The sequence below is a fragment of the Larus michahellis genome, chromosome 6 (assembly GCF_964199755.1).
Source record: "Larus michahellis chromosome 6, bLarMic1.1, whole genome shotgun sequence".
Classification (NCBI taxonomy): domain Eukaryota; kingdom Metazoa; phylum Chordata; class Aves; order Charadriiformes; family Laridae; genus Larus; species Larus michahellis.
Genome location: NC_133901.1, coordinates 27,281,791 through 27,300,206, shown reverse-complemented (window position 1 = coordinate 27,300,206; position 18,416 = coordinate 27,281,791). Strand labels below are relative to the sequence as shown.

Here is an 18,416-nt window from a genome sequence, read left to right as displayed (position 1 = left end):
TGGGGTCTGGTCAGACTGGAAAAGCAGGGAGGAGAAATACAGCACCTGTAACCACCCTCCTGCATCCAGCAAAGGCAGCCTGAGGTCTGCACAGCACATAAGAAACAGCTGAGCAGGGGGGAAAAAAAGTCAAACCAATTCCAGCCACCTCTGAAATGAGCCAAGCACCAGTGGACAAAAATCATGGGAAAAATACTCCTGAAACTCCAGACACAGCATCATCTGCCTTCCCTCCCCTGCCAAAGAAAATAGGAAAATTTGTGTCTTTTGCCCACCCTTTGGTTAGGCACTTCTGCAAAGCAAACTCCTCAGCAGCTCAATCTTCCTTCCGCAGCCACAGGCCGGCCAGCCCTTCCAGGACTGCGAGGGCTTCTCCTCGCCACACTGCTGACTTTAGCACAGCTTGCTGATCTGCTGCTAATTTTATACTTCGTTATTTATTTGTGTAGCAGCTTTCAGTAAATCCCTGTAGCTAAATCTGACCACATTTGCTGAGGACGTTAAGAAAAGTAAGTTCTAGGGGTTTCCTGTGCAAGCACAGTTTTATAAACACACATCCCGCACTGAGAAAAGACCCTTCCAATTGATTCACTAGGAAAAAACAACCCACGTTTCATTTCTCCTTAACTTTCCCTCCTCCTCATTCGGAGTATCTTTGCAGCTCTCTTGTATGCGCGGGGTGACGGCAGCTCAGTTACCTTCACCCCAGCATGTCCTCCCACAGCACCAGACCCCCATTTGGCAGCATCCTTCACGGGGCTGATCTAAACAAGCAACCAGGAAGAGCAACGAGCAGGGCGCGCAGTTAATTTTATTCTCGGAGGGGAACGGAATAAATAAGCGATATGAATCAGCACCGAGAGTCAGAGCGCGCAGCCCAGAGTTGCAGGAAACGGGGCGAGTCAGGGCTTTTTGTAAGCAGAATATTGGCTGCTGAGACATGCCCAGGCTCGTTCCCGAGCACTTCCCGCTTGCCAGGAAGCAGGAGAGGCTGCAGACAGAGATCACCCTGCAACCCACAGGACAGGACACGCTCTCACCAACTGCGGGCATAAAGCCCTGGTGAAAGCCCAGCAGAACCTCCACAAGCCAGGGCTTGGAGGACAAGCAGGAAGGCCAGGTCCTGGCTGGGTGCCGGCGCGCGGCAAGTCCTTCCTCCGACACGGATGCTTCCCGGCCAATTTCCTCCGTCCTCCCTGATCCCCACGCCAAAAAAGCCACACAGCGCATCGCAGAGCACCAGCTCCATCTGCCGCTCGCCATCAGCATGCTGCACTCCCAGCTCCGCATCTGGGACACATCTGTACAGGCACGGTGATGCCACGTCAGAACTGCCCCGTGAGTGGGACAGCCCAGCTCTGCCCTGCCCTGCACAGCCAGAAGGGCTGCTGCGCCCAAGCTGCTCCCATGCACCCCACTGTGGTGCATCCCAAAGCCCCTCTGCTCCCACCCTCCGTGTCCTGCCCTGGCACACTGCAGCCGGCTGCTTCACCCTTCAGATTTCAGAAGTTCATGACTTTGCTTAGGGAGAGACAAGAGCTGGCCCATCACCTTCCACTGGGGATGGGATCCAGATCTGATTCCTGGGCTTCACTAACAGAGGACCCAACTGATCCCAGCTCTGCTGGGAGGGGAGGGCAAGAACAGCTCCAAAACCAGAGCCCGAATCACACCCTCATGAAGAAAATGCAAAGTTCAGGGTTTTTAATCAATCCTGCAGCTCAAGCTGCCCTCTGAGCACTTTATCAAGCCTCATCTTTGGGCCTGCTCTAGGAAAAGAGCGTAAGAACCAGGAGGGTGTTCTGGGGACACCAAGAGAACCAGGAAAGGAGGGGTCTCAGGATGGAGCCAGGTCACTGCTGGAACCACCTGAGCATCAGGATCAACCACCTTCAACATCTTAGCAGCACCAAAGATCCGAGTTAGGGTGATGTTTCCTGCTGATAAAGAGGAGGAATGGGGTAGGCTACAGCAAGAATAAAGAGATGCTGTCACCTGCTGGCCTAGCAGAAACTGGCACAGTATTAGGGGCAAGACCCTATGCTTGAGAAGCAGCCTACGGCCTCTGCTCTGTACTAGGAACTCTACCTGAGAACAGGTAAGTGGATAGGTGAGAAGCATAGTGCCAAGCACGGGCTAGCTAACGAAACCAGGATACATCAGGCGCTGCCAGGAGAGAGGGAAGAAGCCAACCCACCGAGGAGATCCCAGTGAGATCTCACCTGAGCCTTCCAGACCACGCTATTCGCTTACACCCAAGAGATCAGTTCTGGTGCAAGATCTCCTCACCGAGCTGTGAGCCAGGCTTTACTGTGAGTCCACAAGCACCTACAAAGGCCCATGCCACAACACACATCGCTGCGTGTCCCCACCTCCCGCACCACTCCACTCGTGAGCCCGTGTCCCCTGGGAGCAGCAACGCTGGCAAGGCGGCCCGCAGAGGAATTCGGGTTCTGAGAAGAGCAGATGGCAGCAAGGCAGCCACACGCAACGAAGGGTGTCTGTCTGCAAGGGATCTGCGTGCCATGGTGGCTTGGGGGTCCTCCCACTCCAGGGGGACACAATGCAACAAACCTGAGCTAGGCTGTCGCACTGCACCCTCGTGCGGCACGGGGAACGCTCCTGAAGGTGCACAACCCCTCCAGAGTGCCGAGCACTGCGGCGCAGTGAGGAGGTTGCCCACCACAACACGTGACCCGACTGAGCACCAGCACTAGCAGAGTGCTGTTTAAGAAAAAGGAGAGGTACGAAGGACGTTAAGGTTACACCCCAGCAGAGTTCAGCTAATATTAAATACCTGAAAGACGAGAGATGAGAAGTTACAGGAGGAGCAGAGGTCGCTTCCAAGCAATACTCTGCAGCAGCGCCTCAGGACAGAAGAGGCAAGTTACCTGGGGTCTCTGAACTTAGCATTCCTCCAGTTTTCAGACACCTGTTTAACGTGAAGAAAAGCCTGCCTTTGCACGGACTGCACTGACCACGTTTTTGGGAGGCAGAACCGTTTCTCTGGCAGGTAGCAGGATGAACATTCGCACATGGAAGCACTCCGACCTTTGCAGGCTCTCCAATCCCTTTCTCAAGAGCCACCAGCAGCAGGGTGACAGCCTTTTCTGATCCCAGTCCCGCAGGACCCCTTGGGAAGCCATCTACGCACAAGCAGATGTGGTCCTTGTGCTGGGACGCTGAACCACGGCCAACAACAGGGTCTCTGGAAGAGGAGCTGCACTGCCCAGAGCAGCTGCTCCTCTCCAGCAGAAGTGGTTTCCCGGAGGGGTTCCCAGGCCGCGCAGCTGAGACCATCACACCAGGACACCTCCCCACAGGCCAGGGGGTCTGGGCTCACACAGAACAAGCCCTGATTCACAGGATTCATGAAACTGGGGAGAGATGCAGCCTTCTCCTGCAGAGATGGGAAGGAAACACCCTCCTGTCAGGAGCTGGACGTGGGCCGTCAGTGGAGAAAGTTTCTTTCCCCTAGGCTGCCGCCCCCTTTGTCTTGGGGGCAGGCTCCCTCCATAAGGCCTGGCGAGGCCCCAGACGACGCTCTGTCCGGGGTGCGCCCACCAGCCGAAGGATCCCGACGGCCGAGGCCGGGATCCCGGTACGGCGGCGCTGGGCTCCCCACGGGCAGGCCCCGCCGCCCCCCGCCGCCCCGCACCTGGTGCCGGAAGGCGGCTCCGCGCAGCAGGTCCCGCAGCAGGCCCAGGCCGATGTCCCTGCTGGCGCCCTCGGTGACCAGGTGGAGGTGCAGCGCGTCGCCGCCGCCCAGCCGCCCGTGCCGCAGCAGGGAGCGCAGGGCCACCTGCGCCTTGCCGCGCAGCGCCGGGCTCCGCTCGGCCTTAGTGAACATCAGCAGGAGGTGCATGTCGCGGCCCCCCGCCGCCGCCTCCCCGCCGCCGTGCTGGGGGTGGCGGTGCGCCGGGGCGGGCGGCGTGGCGCGGAGGCGGCGTGTGGCGCTGGAGAAGGTCTCGCCGCCGCCGCCCAGGTAGTAGAAGGCGCAGACGGCCAAGGCGGCGGCCAGCGCCAGGGCGCAGGGCTGGGAGCGCGCCCAGCCCCGGCCCGCGCGGCCCAGCGCCGCCATGCCGCAGGCGGGCCGGCCGCCATGTCAAGGGCCGCCCCCTCAGCCCGCCGCCATGTCGGGGGCGGGGCGGCCGCCATGTCGGGGGGCGGCCCCCCCTCCCTCAGCCCGCCCCACAGACAGAGGCGGCTGAGAGCATACAAAGGTTTAATCAAGTACAGTATTTACAATCCTTACAGCATGTACAGTCGATTAACTACAAAGGTAATAATGAGTTTCTCTCATTTACAATGGCAAGCTACAGAAAACTACATTCAAGTTTTGGATACAAAGTCTACAGACTTATTAAATGCGAACTAGGGCTGGTTATACATTCTTTACAGTTATATCTTAAGGGGGAAGGGTTCACAGGAGCATTTTACTGCTGGAATGCCTAAAAACACCAAGTACAGAGGACACGTAGATTAAAAAAAAAAACCAAAAAAACAAAAACCAAAAAACAAACAGATCATTATTTCAGACAGAGTAACCTCTCTGCTTGAGGAAATTATAATTTCTCAGTGATTTCTATCAAAACATGGAAAATCGAATCCTAACAGAAAAGTGAGCGGGATTTTTTCCTCCTCTATCATCTCCTTCCATGGGAAGAGAAACAAGAAAATACTGTATGCAGAAAGATAAAGCAAGTGTATGAAAGGCGATATACCAAAGTGGTACAGTCATCCTTTTCCCCAGTACTGCCTTTCTGAAGCTGTCCCCGCTTTAAAAATGTGCTTTTGTGCAAGGGAGCAAGACATTTTGGCTACTAGGGTGCACGAACAAGTGGCATAAACTCTAACTTGTGAAAAAGTGTCCATCTGTGAATGGGCAGAGATGGTAGTTTGCAAAACTGATTCTCAAAATACTTTATGTATCAGATATTCAGAATAAACAGCTCAGTCCTTTTGACAGTGTAAAAATACTACATCCTTGGTACTTACACACTGTTTGTAGTTCTATGAAACAGTCCTTTTATATTCACTGTGTCATTTGAGATTCTCATGATCAAAACGCAGAGTTAACATCCACACTTTAAAACAGATGGCTGCAGAGAAGCACCAGAGTCCTGGAAACATCACAGCCAATCCTAAACTTATTCTACTTCTCACCTTTTTTCATTAGTGCTACAAAGTTTTTGCTCCATCAAGGAGAATTCTAATAATTTGGACAATGTGTGTGTACTGATGTCATCCTGCAATACAGGTGAAACTTCCTCTTATATGGCGATTTCCTGACAGCAGTTGGAAGGTCTGGTTGCATTTTCTAAAACTATTTCAGCTGAGTATATAAACAGGTAAAATATAAAACCCCAGAGAGAAAAATGCAGTATTATTACAGGATCCTTTAAACACACTACCGTTAGAAGCCAGGAAGGATACAATCCAAAGCTTCTGAAATCAGTGTAAAGGCTGCCACCGATTTCAGGGAGTTCTCAGATGAGGTCCTAATTGGTAAGGAGGCTGAAGTCTACAATGTACTAATGAACAAACGAAACACGCGGTCAGACTGCAATACGTGCAGCTTGTGAAAGCAAAGACAGACTTCCACCATCTACCGCCCCGCCTTCACCCAAATTTACAGGAACAAATTCCAGCACGTCTAATATAATTCAGTGGCATGATTCAGTATGATAATTCAAAAATTTAAGTTTATATGCACTGTACTGACATTAACATAAAAGATTAAACCTTATGAACAATCAAAACAATACAGACCACTAAGGAAACACCACAGACATCATTTTAAACAACATGCAATGTAAGTAAATTCTACCTCTGAAGTCATGATGCATTAGAACATAAGTTGAGCTCCTCAACATTTGTCCTTCCAAGACACCTTTGGAACACATGATCTAACTCTGGCTAGGAAAAATATTATGAAATCTTTAAATGGGCTATCTAGTAAATGACTAAAAATCCACGTGAAAGCTGATTTTAAACTGTGTTAGTAATCTACTGTTTTGTACCTCACCAACTAAGACCTATTATACTTCATACCTATACAGACACGTGAACTGGAACTGAAGCTTTCTGTTATCTGGTTAAGAGTACAAGATGTTAACCCACAATGGAGCCTTACTGTCTTATTCTAGTTAATTCAAGTTCATATTATAATAAAAATCGAATTTTCTTATTATTACTGAGCAGAAGATCAGCACTCGAGTTAGATATGGAAATCCAGATATTCAGAATACTAATCATGCTGTGTATTACCGAGGGATGAATCCTTTGAGTTAGAGGCCCTGGAGCACTGAGCCTGCCAGTGTTTGGTAGGACTAAGCCCTCTATGAATTTCATGCAGCTTAATGGCATATTCATTGTTGCTGATGAGCAACACATCACATATATAACACATGTATTGCACCTGACCTGAAAAAAAGCTCTAACTGAGTGCAGCTGACACGGGACATCCTAGCGTACCTAAAAGGACTGGGAACGAGGCTGCCGGATCAGAAGTGACTTACCTGCTCCATGAACCATTCAAAGCTCCTGAAAAGAGTAATGCAACCTCTCGATCAGGTATGGTATTAGTCCTTTAGCATAAACAGACTGATAGTTCTTTCCAGACAGAAGAGTCGGGAATGCAGCAAATGGATCTGCAGAGCTACCGGAAAGAAACTTATTGTCTACAGGAAGCTGTCCTGCAAGATTTGTCACAGAGATTTTTATGGCTAGGAAGGAAAATCCCAGCCAAGATTCGAAATAAGTCTCTCAGACATTTTTCCAGCAGCATGGACTGAGATAGGGATTATGCCATTAAGGTTTAGGTAGCTTTACATTACAGCCAATCACACTATATAATGCCTGTCAAGTAGGTTGTAAAAGATAACTCTTTAGAAAAACCTATGTCTAAAGTGTACACTATAGATAGCCATATCTTACATTGTCCCATCTGTACACTGGGAATTTTACTTTCTCTAAGATCTACTAAAACATCCACTGCTGTTTAATACTGCAGACTAGGAAGTATATTATCATTTCATAGACAGCTATTTAAAAAACAACTTACTAGGAACTACTGCTTACAGGTGATACTCCTAAGTTTCTTATTATTCAGACTAAACACACTTTTTAAATGGGCAGAATCCGCTCTTCCTAGCATAATTAGAGCACTCACAAAGCAAGAACTGTTTTGTAAGATTCTTCTGCTTGGAAAAAAGAATCTATCGGACTCTTCTAAAATAGTATTAGGCTTGCAGCAATAATCATCCAGATTTTATGCATTATTATACACGATGCAAAATGATAAATATTTGAAATACCTTAGTCAAATTTAACATGCCAGAAAGTTTAATTTTACCATAGTTTACAGAAATTTTTTAGCTGATTTTGCTTATCTTCGCCAGCTTGGAGAAAAGCCAGTTTATTTCCTAAATTCATTTAAAACAGCAGGTTAGCATAATGCCATGCCTATTAGGCTTGTTAAAAAGTCACATTGATACTATGTTACCATAAATTCTCCTTAAGTTGTCCATAGGTCAGACAAACAGAGGATAAAGAATTGCATCTGCTGCTTTAGGGCTTCAGGTGATTACTATCTAGGTATTAAATAACCTGACACATAAGCACGTATCTACAAGACACCGCTTATACATGCGCATCAGCAGAGTGGAGCTCACTATTAAACAAAGCAAACTGTGCTGCTGCCCTCAGAATACAGCTGGAGACTATGGTCACCCGTTACTTTGCAAAAACATGCAGTGAAATTCCTAGGTTTTCTTGTGCACCCCTTAGTTTGGGCAACAGGTATACACAACGCATCTCTGCAGATTATATAAAGGATACCGCTTCCTGATATAAAGGATTCATTGCCCTAAACTTAGGGTGGCTGCATTACATATAAGATTTTATATATTCAGCTAGGGGCTAGTAAGTGAGAACAGCACAAAAAGCTAACAAACAGCATTCATACGACTGTTCTACAAAAACTCCATTGGCTCAATATTTACTTTCATGTCTCAAATTTCAAGTTTTGATGTCAAAATACTACAAACAAACCCCACATCATGTCCAGAAGGATTAAGTTTATTTTTCATGAAAGGTTCCACATGCTCATTTAGAAGTATACTTGCTGCACAGAAAGTTTAATTTAAGAGGGAAAAAAAAAAGAAAATAGACTGCTCTTAGAAGTTTGGTCCTCCAGGATATACACCTATTGTGACTGACCCGCAGTCACTAGCATAAAGGCCAGCCTGGTGTTAAAACTTCCACTGTGAAAGAGCTTGCAAAAAGAACAGAAGTTACCATGTCTTGTTATTAACAGCCTACCTCTAACCAGAGTCAGTGTAGGAGAATCTGTTAAGTTACAGGCCCACAAATAGAAGGACAACTCAGTAAGTCATTACCCAATTTCCCTTCCAATCAGTCCCAGAAAATGCAACCCAGACCTTCTTGTCAGAGGCACATTCTTCATGGCAATAGGGAGACAGATGACAGTAGGGGACACTAAATAGCAAAGCTGGTCTGACCATCCTGCCATCCAGAGTCTGCAACGCATACAGCTACGCCCTGCTAACTTTATGTACGAACTGCAGACAAACTTCGTACTTGCTAACAGGTACTATGTTTATACTGAGCTAGCAGGCATTTATTTTTATTTAAACATTTTCTTCATCTGCTGAGGTATACATACTGTAGAACATAAAACAACTCATACATTTCCCCAGCTACCACAATCTAAAGCTACATTGGAGTGGTCATTTTATCCAAACTATCTAACAAAATGCATATAATTCATTCTGTTGAAGTAAAAAAAGACTTGCACTATAAAGATCAGGTTCTTTTCCTTCTTGACACTTAAGACTTCTGGGAATCTGACTGCTGGAAACGATTTAGCTTCTCTGGATTATTTGATGCCATTTGAGAAAAGTCACGAAAAATGTCCTGATAAATTTCATCTCCTAGGTAGAAAAGAAAAGGGAAACAGTTTTAAACAATTTGTGATAGTTAACATCACCCACTATTGCACAAATGCCCTACTGTGCTACCGATTACCGTTTAACACTTATTCATGTATAAAGATTGCTTATAGATGGAATGATGCTGATGTGAACTCTTTGGGACTGTGTACTTGCATGCACGTTCTGTAGAAGCAAATTAAACAAAGCCAAACTATACCTGAAATAGTACCTCATGGGCAGCCACACAGAGGAAAGGTCAGAGTTAGAAAAGAAAAATGAAAGCATTTTAAAGCAATGTAAAAAGAAAAATGTTTATTAGCTATTGAAGAATAAAATCCTTCTTTTTGCAAGGAGGTGCTAACCAAGATTCTCTCCAGAAAAGCAGAATCAGCATAAAGAAAGATTTACTTGGAAACAGAGGTCAGAAGTCTTACAGCCAGACAAAACGATCCATGAAAGAAACAATCAGCAAGCAATAGTATAAAAAAAGCAATCCTAAGTAGAGACATCATTGTTCATAAATCCTTTTGGTCTATTTCTGCAGCAAATATAAGTGTTTACACGCATTACTGAACATTCATTACACCTTTTAGTTTTACCTAGAAGAGTGATGATAATTTCCTTAAACATCTTTCATTTGTTTTTTTATCTTTACCCTTTGTGCTTAAACACAACCCGACTACTAGTACATCTGCAAAAATGAGGGACAGCAGTGATTCCCACCAGGCCCGTCTTCCCTCCCCCTCCCCGTCTGCGCAGGAACGCACATTCAGGAATGATTACTTCTTGAGTCCTCGCCAAGGCATTCTTCTGCCACCTTAAAATGGACATTTTCACATTCTTTTATCTGCTGCAGCACTTTGGGCCTTGAGTCCAGGTTTCATTTTATAACATTAACCATACCCTATTGCTTTTAAAGGGAATTAAATAAACCATTTGGTCCGGTCAGGAACTGTGCAGCCATTCAAATTTCATTGTCTTCCCAGCACAGATGACCACGCAGGACAACATGCCAGCACTACTGTTCCTTGCTGATGGCTTGATTGACAGCATGACAAAGAAATGGACCCAAAGTCTCTCTCGTCGTGTATGTTGAACAGGAAGATTTTTCCCCCCCCCCCCAATATAATTGTGGAAGAAAGGTATTGCTCCACCACTTTTTTTCCAAAGGGCAGTTTAAAAAAGGATTTTTATGTGTTTAAAAGTTGGTACCACAGTGAAAGGTTACACTGCTTTGTTTTTCCATCTTTTAGTGCACATTTCCAATTCAGAACTACTATTTCCCCCCCCCCCGAGATGAGACTGCATTCACTTGAAAACACTTTCAGAAATTATTATTGACCTTCCAGAAATATTTCACATGCATGGCATGTGGGTTTATATAAAGATGTAATGACAACATTCTTCCCAGACTTTAAGAGATAAACGCATTCAATACTGTTCTACTGGGAAAAGTTAGTTTTAGTGAAATTCCCTTTTGGTTTTCAGATTTACTTTCAAGTATGTTCTAGAGGTGAAGCAGGCACAGGACATATTTTATTCTAACAGTTTCCAATAACTGCTTGCACTGGAGATAAGCACAGAATGGAGGGAGTTGTAACATTCACCAAAAGAAGACTACATAGAGCACAAAGCGGGATCAAGCTTGTATATAAAAGCAATTATGCTTTTAATACAGAAGTGGGTTCCAGCAGTGAACTACTACCATAGTTCAAGTTGCCATTTTTGGTTCTTTCAAATGAACTTGAAAGAAAAAAAACAAAAGCTATTTTTGCAAGATACATTGTGGCTCTAGTTTTGGCTCTATTACGTAACAAAAATATCCCATACAAAAATAGACTAAAATAAAGTGCCCCTTTAGTCTGTATGCTGCATTAAAATACTTAATACTGTAAATCTTTAATTATTTTAAAATCCTACTTTAAAATTGAATTCTGGAAATTCCCTTTCCAAGCAATGTTTTCACTAAAGTGCAAGTTTTATGTACAAAAATACTATAACAGTGCTTTACCATTTAACACCAGAGTAACTCAAAAGGCACACATCATACATTCAAGAAAAGACAGGACGAAAAAGTAGCAATACCGATATCAAATATTGAGCAGACATACTGTAGCACCAGAAGATGAGCACTCAAGTATTACACAGGAAACAGTACAATGGTGCATATGGCTTCTACCACCAGAAATGAACTTTTTGTGGAACAAGCTCATTTCAGCTAGTTCCCATTCTAGGAATATTTTGGAAGACCAACGGTACCTTGCAAAGCAATATATACATTCTGTCTGTAGCTCAAACCAGCCGGGTGTACTTAAATGAGAAATGTTGGTGCCATTAGCTACGTTAGTAGCTGTTTATCAACTGCATTACTGAAGCACAGAAAAAGGCAGCTGGCTTTACTCTGATGACAGCAAACTCATACATCGATATTTACCCTCACGTAGCTCCCAGCAAACATACAATTGTCTTGAAAATCCTTATTTTCTTCTAGAATCATAATTTTGGAAAAGAGGATTTCTAAAATAAGGGCAGTGCAAGACAATTTAACATGTATATGCAGTGAAAAAGACCTGCCTCCTCTACGACCACGTAAAGGTATCATACCTTGTGACAGCAGAGAGAGGTTTTGTGCTTACACGTACACATTTACACAACCTGTCTAGCAGACACTTACATTTAAAACACTCAAATACTTCAACTTTTAAAAGAAACTTCGGCAAATAAAGCGCCAAGGAAAGCAGAGCTATGCTATCCAAAGAAACAGCAAGATCTCCGGGCTGGGACACTGTGCTACAGCCTGTGGCCTGGACTTAGAAAAAATTACCCTAACAATACCCTCCCCCTGATTTTGGGCAAGCTCTACCTCTTGTGGCAGCTCTACTTCCCATTGTCAATCTTACCTGCTCACAAGGATCAGACACTATCTGTGAAATATCTAGATCAGATTGTATCAACTGCAGTCTCTAGATTCTACTGTAATACAAACTGAAAAAAGGTGAAGATATTCTCAAAGAAAGAGTTAGCCAGCTTTTTATCTCACCTCCCTAATTGAAGAATCTGTCTAAAAAAATATTTTAAACAAGATGTCAGGGAAAATAGTCTCCCCCATCTCCAGTTTAAACACATTCATATTTACATGGAAGTAGTGCCTGTATTTGTTATGAATGAAACCTTTTACTAAACATTTGTAATGTTCAGTAATCAACTAAGGCTTTTTGTACAAACTATAGAAAGAGATTTTCTGGTTTATAATAATTTTTGGATGACAGGTCCATTAAATGACCTAAAAATATTGATTTATGATTTAACACAGAGCTTTTGAATCAAAATACCTACCCCCTTAAAACAAAGGCATTTTACTATTTGAAACAGAGTTATTATTTTTACCTCTTAAAATAAACGAGGAGACTCAAAAATACTTCAGTATTTGTTACCTTCAGCCTGTCAGTGAAGTACTATGCATTATACCAGAAAACAGCTTTACATTCAAGATGGCAATAGACTCTTCTCATATTCGTAACCTGCTGCATTTTCTGAGTGGGGAAGTCTGACTCATTTAAGCTCATAATCAAGTATATACTTTTAAATTATCTATTGCTCTGCCAAAGAAAGCATTTGAATGCCTGAGCGTCTATAGTACTTGTATTGTTCAATTTCCTAGAAAATTTGTTTAAAAATAAATTTGAAAAACATCTATTCTAAGGAGAAACTTTAGGAAATAAATAAATTTGGTTTATTTAATAGAGTTCATCTGGGATATTGACATGGGACTCAATGTTGCCCCTTGAGTATATTCCAGCCCCAATCTGGTAAAAGACATAAGCACACGCAATCCTTATGAATCAGTGGAAAATACATAAGGGCTTCACCAGAGTGAGCCAAGAGTACTCAGCACTCAGCCTTAAAAATAAGGTTTGCCTTTCACTACTGCCAGGAATAGTGGCAGGGTTTTAGCTGTGTAACTTGACAATCAAGTGTGCCTTCATTATTGATATTTGCATGAGAATAAGTTACATTCCTATGGAAGCATACCATAATAGAAGAAACGGCTTGCATAAATATCACATCAGAACATAGTGTAAATTGGGACTGAGTGCCCAAGAATAATGTTGCACATATTCATTAAATATAATTTGTTACTTTCTTTTACCAGTTGGCTCAAATATCTGCCAATCCTTTTTTCCCCCCCATTCAAATGGTAAGACACTATGCATACAAAAATACATACTTAAGAATGACTGCTTTGTTTCTTATTTGTATCTTAACAAATAAAAATATTTAAAAATAAAATTTGAGGAAACAATACTTTCCTATTTCTGTCTGGAGTTATTTTGAAGTATTTGATGTACATTTTTACATCGATGTGCAAGCATTTTTTCTTAAAAAAAAAGAAAGAGAGGACCATTCCACAGGAAGGAGAATGGTATCCTGTAATAAGATGAACTCCTCAACTGCCTCCGAGCAACCCAGGCTGCTATTAAATAATGTCAGGTAAATCCTAACATTATGTGAATTTCAATGGAACATCAATAGGAGAAAACTGTGGACAACTACCAGCAAAACAGGTTGGTAATGGTTGTAGTAACATACACTACTGTAACAATGTACTTTAAACACTCTCCTTTTAGTTCCCCTAAATAATCTGACAAAGTCACACCAGTGAATTTCAATGAAACCTTAACACGTGTCAGTTGTTTATAAAAACCACTACTGTATGAATCTATCTTAAGTTTTCTTCAGGTCCTAAGAATCTAATTGTAAACTGATAAATTCCTGAATACACTTCTTGTACTGCATTTCAGTATGGTTATTAGTAGAGTATTGACCTGGCTGTCCATAGAGTCCTTCCGATTCACGCATTTCTTCATTCATTCGTGCTAAACGCAACCTATAATTTCGGAAACAAGAAGAACAATGTCATCTTTAAAGCACTAAAAAAAGACCGCAATTCAAGACCTACAATGCACTCCTGAACCTCACATCAGTGAGGTCATCTACGGATAGTGCACACACTGATTTTTCTTTTGCTCTCCCTGTTTTTATGTAAACTGAATTTTGACATTCCTTATATTTTAAACTTGAAACAGAATAGGAGAACCTAGTTACCTAGTCAAGAACAGAACATAAAACTTACAGTGTTACAATATCTGCATTCGCAGCTTCTACTGCTATACTCAATGGATCTTTCCCATCTTCATCAGTGGCATGCTGGTTTGCTCCTCGTTTTAGGAATAAACACACTTGTCTGTTTAGAAAGAGCATTTAAGAATAACTTTCACAACAATAAGAGAAAAAAAAAAGTAAATTCAAGCTGGATGCAACATATTTGGCTTAAATCGCCAGAAGTCTCTTGAACGTATCAGAACAGCACTATTCATCTAGAACAATTAAGACATTAAGACAGCAGTAAGCAAAACCTTGAGTTAATCCACATTAGAAAGATAGCTTAACTCAAATCACACTAGTGCAGCAAGAAGCCGAACCCTTTAGAGGCAAGACTCTACCTTCCTGTATTGTCTTATGTTATAGAACCAGGAACCTAATCCTTTTTACCACGACAGGCAAGACCCACTGAGCAGGATAAATCAATACAGGAAAGGACACTGTTCACAGGTGCCTCATGTACCCAGTAGAAGCTGATCTTATTTTTCTCTGCCATTATAATTGTTGGGCACCACCAACCAGATTATAATGTCCTCATCTGACCTGAGCGGGTACAGGGTTTCAGTTAGAAGTCACGATTCCAAAACATAAGATGTGATGTGGTACATTTTGAAATGAGATGTGCTCTCAGTGCAACACACAGGTGGGATGAGTCAGAAAAAGCCTTGGCCCGCACACACCACTATTTCTCTCATTTGTATCATATTTCTTAAGAAATCACCAGAAGTTCGGGCTCTTCAAAGCCTTATTAAATACATGTTTTTACAAAATGGACAAAAGCGTGTTTACAGGTGTTTTGCTAGCAGATGATACTGCTAATTCAAATTGCTATTTCCTCTCACCACTGAAGTTTAAGAAAAACCTAGATCACCTGAAATATATTAAAATGCCAGAATATTGGGGGAAATGAAGAAGCTTCACATTAATATCTATAATAAAGGCTGGCCATTTAGAAATTCTGGAGCAGTGAGTTACCCAGTGTGTCCTAGAACCGTGGCGTGGTGCAGCGGCCCTCTTCCTTTCATGTCCCTGATGTTCACGTTGGCCCCATTCTGCAGCAAGAATTCACAAGTAACCAATGAACCCTACAGAATGAAAGCAAAGAAAGAATTCAGCACCAGAGCTCTAGAATAAGAGCCAAACCCTTTCTGCCTTCTCACCAGAGTCACATGGCAAAGGAAATAAGAGGGATCTGCTTCCATATCAAATTTAAAAGCTAGTAGGTTATATAATTCCAAACAAAACATTAACAGGAACAAAAATAATTCAGAAATTACTTTGAGAGAACATTGTAAAGACAGCTTCAGCATCCCATTATCATTCATCAGTGAAGCAAGCAGTTCAAAAGGAACAGTGACACAGAAATATCCCTATTATTCCCCTTCCCCTCCTCCCCATCAGTCGGTGCTGTGTATCACGTACCCCTCGCACTGCCTGAATGAGTGGTGTTGCTTTGTTTTCTTCTACGTTGACCCAGTTTACTTCAGCTCCATGGGCCAATGCCTCTGCCATATCAGGAAGATTCTTCTCAAAGGCAGCTCGATACAGCTGCAATCCTGGACTAGGCTGTTTGGAGTCACAAAACACAGAAGACTCTTGCTTGTCTCCTTCTGAAAAGAAAAACAAAACTTCTTATCTGTAACCCCTGTTTTTATAATTCCTCTTGGAATTCTGACCAAAAATGTTAATTTCTCTGGCACAAGGTAGCTCAGGTTTTGCAGAATGCTGTGCACTGTTGCCCCATTCTGTCAGGAGAAGTCACAGATGCCTTTGGCTTGTTCCAGCATTCAGGCACAGCCACTTCACAGAATTATTACTGCCCAGAAAACATTCTCTCCACATTACTGGCACGTGTGAATAGCCTTCAATCTACCCATTCCACGTAATTTCTAAGAAATTATTTCAGGTTAGAAGTGTGTTTCATCCTATACTCCAAGATATGAATAAGACTAATTTCCCGCAGAGATGCAGTCATACACACACATCTTTATCTGCAACGGCTTGATACACCTCAATATGAGGCTAATACTGTTCTGACCTAATTTTTGTTACAAGATACCATTGTCATTTACCAGCTACTCACTGTGGCTATAATCTTTTGGACTAAAGCATAATCTTTCTTTTCATCTCAATAAAAGTTACAAAGAGTGAAGTCTGGGAGATAAAGACATTGTTCTACATAAGCTTTCATGAGTTACAGCATCATGTTTCTACAATGCAGTCAAAGAAAGGATCCAAGCCACATGCTGCTTGCCTACAAATCACAGCTGTGAACTACTGGATTTAAAACATACCTCAGAAGAGTGCTTTGACATAGAAGAATAAGTTTGCTTTATAAATAAACACTGCAGATATTTTGACAAGCCGTACTCAATACATCTGTCAGCCCATGATACTAATATTAGACAGCAAATAATTTCATCAATCAATTTATAAAAATTTTGAGTAAAGAGGAGGTAACGGTTAAAGACATGGTTAGTTCTATTTAAGTAGAAAACAGGAAAATTAAGCAATAAGGCTCAAATAACACATAAAAACCTATTCTCTGTGACTTAACTAGAATTCCACCTCCAAGGATTTAACTATTATAAAGAGGATTATGCATTTCTGTGGAGACTTGTCTGTATGAAAATGCAGCATTGCGCGCTCTGCTAAAAAACAAAGTTCTGGCTCAGTATCATCTGACTGGAAAAAACCATAATTCTCTGAACTCGTTCAGAAGGATTCAATGTCATACTTGCTACCAAGCCTGGAGGAGAGAAAGGTCACTCAAGCAATCATTACCCTTGTTAAAAATACCTCAGCCCACCAGGACAGAAGAGACATGAGTTGTACCTCTCATAACAGCATGCCAGCAAGAAGTAGTGATTAAATTTTCATCTTGAAGTACAAAGCCTAACGCACCTGGTTCATACAAACTGTTAGCTGATGTAGTAGAGGCAAGGTGTTCTCTGCTGTCATCAGCACTCTGCTGGATCCCACTGTCACTGCTTGGTACTGTTTTGGAGAGAAACTGCAATTACTACGCAGACTGTAAGCTACCTACTCTTCACAGATACCATGATAATAAAGCAAGCTCTTATACTTGGTCCTGAATACATGAATTTTTTTTATTGACTAGTAATTATTCAAAATTCTTAACATATCCATAGAAAAATATGAAGTCACATATTGCAACCATAACATTTATTATAATAATAATGTCAAAGGTTATTAGAAAGGAAAAGATCAGGATAAGTAAAAAAGCTTAAATTATTTCATGAAAAGACTAAGCAATGCAGTAGCCTGGAGACAATGGATTAAAGGCAGGGAGATGGCCACAACACACAATGGATCACTAGTGCAAATACTGAACACGCCATAGCTGTAGTACTTACTACTACGTAGTTTTGAAGAGGTATCAAAGTAGGAGAAGAGTGAATCTAGTTCATCAGGACAGAACAGAGACTCTCGCCTCGCCTCGTCGCTACTTACAGCAACCGCTGGGACATGCAAGTTAGCAAAGCACAAAGCAGGCAGTAAGGAAGGGATAGGGCAGGAGAGAACGTTATTGGAAAAATTAAGAAGGATGAAAATACGGAGGAAAGAAGGTGGTTAATATGTTTCTGAATGATATGCATCCCCACTCTAAATTTTCCCCACCTAAAAATGCACACATCTGAACAAGTCTTTTCTCCCCTATCCTTCTGAACTAGGCTACGACCCAAAGACAAATTCCAATTTCTCTGCATGAAGCAGGAAATCAATTAATACAAAAATATGTCACTTTAAAAAGAACGTGTGTAAGGAGAGAAGTGTGTAAATACCTTTTTGGGATGCCGCACTTTGTTCCCCTGCCAAAAGGGATTTTTCAGGGCCACTGTGCCTTTTCTCTTGTTGACTTTGAGGCAAAACTTTTGTTCCAGATTCAAGCAGAGATACTGACGTAGGCTCTTTCTCTACAAACTTTCTTTCCACATATTTTGCTCTGATGTATGCCTCCCTCTCCTGCCTGTCATATACAAAATCCCTGGAGTTAGTAAGCTAATATTTTAGTATTTTCATGTATTAAAAGAACATCCATTTCATACTAAAGCCAGTAATCAAAGCTGTAGTTTGCATTGCACATAAGACACACTTATGACATGTTTTCAGAAAGACTAAGAGCACGCCATCTAACTCTTTCTGGATTCTTGATTAACTTTTGCATAAGTAATTTTAAGTTCATATATGTATTTTTTCTTTAGAAAGTGGTATGTGGAAGAAATAAGCGTTTGCTACTGTATGTTACTTAGTATAGAATAGACTATTTTGCTG

At 42.5% G+C, this 18,416-nt stretch overlaps 2 protein-coding genes across 6 annotated transcripts in view; both read right to left on the bottom strand.

Annotated features, from left to right (window-relative positions):
* Positions 1–7,910, bottom strand: part of XXYLT1 (xyloside xylosyltransferase 1) — a 39,186-nt gene extending 31,276 nt beyond the window's left edge. Inside the window, exon 1 of the mRNA XM_074593192.1 lies at positions 3,659–7,910. Coding sequence (XP_074449293.1) covers positions 3,659–4,081 — 423 coding nt within the window. The 5' untranslated portion in view covers positions 4,082–7,910. The remainder of the gene's footprint in view (positions 1–3,658) is intronic.
* A 151-nt stretch (positions 7,911–8,061) lies between these two features.
* The window catches only part of ACAP2 (ArfGAP with coiled-coil, ankyrin repeat and PH domains 2), a 66,676-nt gene continuing 56,321 nt past the window's right edge, over positions 8,062–18,416 (bottom strand). For 2 of the 5 annotated variants that reach the window (XM_074593188.1, XM_074593189.1), the window contains 8 exons: positions 17,927–18,111; positions 17,498–17,602; positions 17,025–17,117; positions 15,543–15,730; positions 15,096–15,205; positions 14,092–14,202; positions 13,784–13,845; positions 8,062–8,957 (listed from right to left, as the gene is read on the bottom strand). In XM_074593188.1, the coding sequence (XP_074449289.1) occupies positions 8,854–8,957; positions 13,784–13,845; positions 14,092–14,202; positions 15,096–15,205; positions 15,543–15,730; positions 17,025–17,117; positions 17,498–17,602; positions 17,927–18,111 (958 nt within the window). In that variant the 3' untranslated portion in view covers positions 8,062–8,853. Of the gene's footprint in view, positions 8,958–9,174; positions 13,846–14,091; positions 14,203–15,095; positions 15,206–15,542; positions 15,731–17,024; positions 17,118–17,497; positions 17,603–17,926; positions 18,112–18,416 lie in introns of all 5 variants that reach the window. The other 3 variants (XM_074593190.1, XM_074593191.1, XR_012587753.1) reach the window with 2 other exon arrangements.